This window comes from Mandrillus leucophaeus, unplaced genomic scaffold, assembly GCF_000951045.1.
Source record: "Mandrillus leucophaeus isolate KB7577 unplaced genomic scaffold, Mleu.le_1.0 Scaffold419, whole genome shotgun sequence".
NCBI classification, from domain to species: Eukaryota; Metazoa; Chordata; class Mammalia; order Primates; family Cercopithecidae; genus Mandrillus; species Mandrillus leucophaeus.
The window spans coordinates 516,162-518,168 of record NW_012104465.1 but is presented as its reverse complement, the minus strand read 5'-3'; the positions used below and the strand labels follow the sequence as shown (position 1 = coordinate 518,168).

Genomic DNA, 2,007 nt, shown 5'->3' with positions numbered 1-2,007 from the left:
AAAAAAAAAAAAAAAAAAAAACCAGCCGGGCAAGGTGGCTCACGCCTGTAATCCCAGCACTTTGGGAGGCCGAGGCGGGTAGATCACTAGGTAAGGAGCAGATCACGAGGTCAGGAGTTCGAGACCAGCCTGACCAACATGGTGAAACCCCTCTCTACTAAAAATACAAAAATTAGCCAGGTGTGGTGGTGCGCACCTCTAATGCCAGCTACTCCAGAGGCTGGGGCAGGTGAATCGCTTGAACCTGGGAAGCGGAGGTTGTGGTGAGCCGAGATCATACCATTGCACTCCAGCCTGGGCAACAGAGACTCCGTCTCAAAAACAAAAGCAAACAAAAATCAGCTGGGTGTGGTGGCACAAACCTGTAATCCCAGCGACTCAGGTGGCTGAGGCACAATAATCACTTAAGGCTGGGCACGGTGGCTTGCGCCTGTAATCCCAGCACTTTGGGAGGCCAAAGCGGGCAGATCACCACTTAAGGTCTGGAGTTCAAGATCAGCCTGGCCAACATGGTAAAACCACAAAAATTAGCTACTAAAACCACAAAAATTAGCCGGGCGTGGTGGTGCATGCCTGTATTCCCCAGCTACTCAGGAGGCCGAGGCAAGATTATCACCTGAACCTGGGAGGCACAGGTTGCAGTGCAGTGAGCCGAGATCATGCCACTGCACTACAGCCTGGCAACAAAGCAAGACTCCACGTCAAAAAAAAAAAAAAAAAAAGAATCACTTAAATCCCGGAGGCAAAAGATGCAGAGAGCCGAGATCACACCACTGTACTCCAGCCTTGGCTGGACAGAGTAAGCCTCTGTTCTCAAAAAAAAAAAAAAGAAAATTTATCCCAATATTTACCTTGTGTTTTCTGCTCAAGAAGTCGTCGTCTTTCATCCATGTCTTTTTCTGGAATACCTTCCATACCGTATATTTCCAATTCTATGTCTGTTCTTCCAGGTATTGCATTTGGTACGGCATCTATTGTTTCTTTATGTACCTAACAACAACAATTTCCATTAGATAAAAGTCTTTTTTTAAGAATAATTATGAATTAATCAAAGACTACTTAGTATAATGTTAAAGAATAAATGTTCTATGGTGAGGCCATGTAGGGTCAATTCCCAGTTTTGCCATTCACTAGCTCTGTGACTGATATCAAGCATGTCAGTGGACCTCTAAGCCTGTTTACTTCATCTATATAGTAGCTAACTTGTAGAGTTGTTTTTAGGATTAAATACTATATATAAAAAATACTTGGCCAGACGTCTAACACACAGTAAACATTCAATAAACACTCTTTCAAGTTTATCATATAATCTTGATTACTTCAACTATTAGCAGTAACTAGTAGTCCTATCCAAATCAGGGATGTTTCACATGTGAATTAAGAAAAGATTAGGAAACAGCCTCATATTAGAATTACAATATAGCCAGGTGAGGTGGCTCACACCTGTAATCCCAGCACTGGGGAGGCCGAGATAGGTGGTTCACCTGAGTCAGGAGTTTGAGGCCAGCCTGGTCAACATGGCAAAACCCTGTTCCTACCAAAAATACAAAAATTAGCTGGGCATGGTGGGGGGTGCCTGTAATACCAGCCATTCAGGAGGCTGAAGAGGGAGAATCGCTTGAAGTGAGCAGAGATCACAACACTGCAATCCAGTCTGCACGACAGAGGGAAGAGTCCCTCAAAAATAAAAATAAAAAAAAGCTAGACGTGGTGGTGCACACCAGTAATCCCAACCACTGGACAGGCTGAGGCATGAGAATAACTTGAACACGGGAGGCAGAGGTTGCAGTGAGCATTCCAGCCTAGGCTGAAACAGCGAGACTGTCTCCAAAAATAAAAATAAAAAAATAAAAAGCTGGGCGCGGTGGCTCACGCCTGTAATCCCAGCACTTTGGGAGGCCAAGGCAGGCGGATCACGAGGTCAGGAGTTTGAGACCAGCCTGACCAACATGGTGAAACCCTGTCTCTACTAAAAATACAAAACTTAGCCTGGCATGGTGGCATGCA

The 2,007-nt window shown here is 44.9% G+C and overlaps 1 protein-coding gene across 5 annotated transcripts in view; it reads right to left on the bottom strand.

Moving 5' to 3' along the window:
• ZNF207 (zinc finger protein 207) overlaps positions 1-2,007 on the bottom strand; it is a 71,710-nt gene that overhangs the window by 22,653 nt on the left and 47,050 nt on the right. For all 5 annotated transcript variants that reach the window (XM_011992854.1, XM_011992853.1, XM_011992857.1 and 2 more), the window contains one exon: positions 852-990. In XM_011992854.1, the coding sequence (XP_011848244.1) occupies positions 852-990 (139 nt within the window). The remainder of the gene's footprint in view (positions 1-851; positions 991-2,007) is intronic.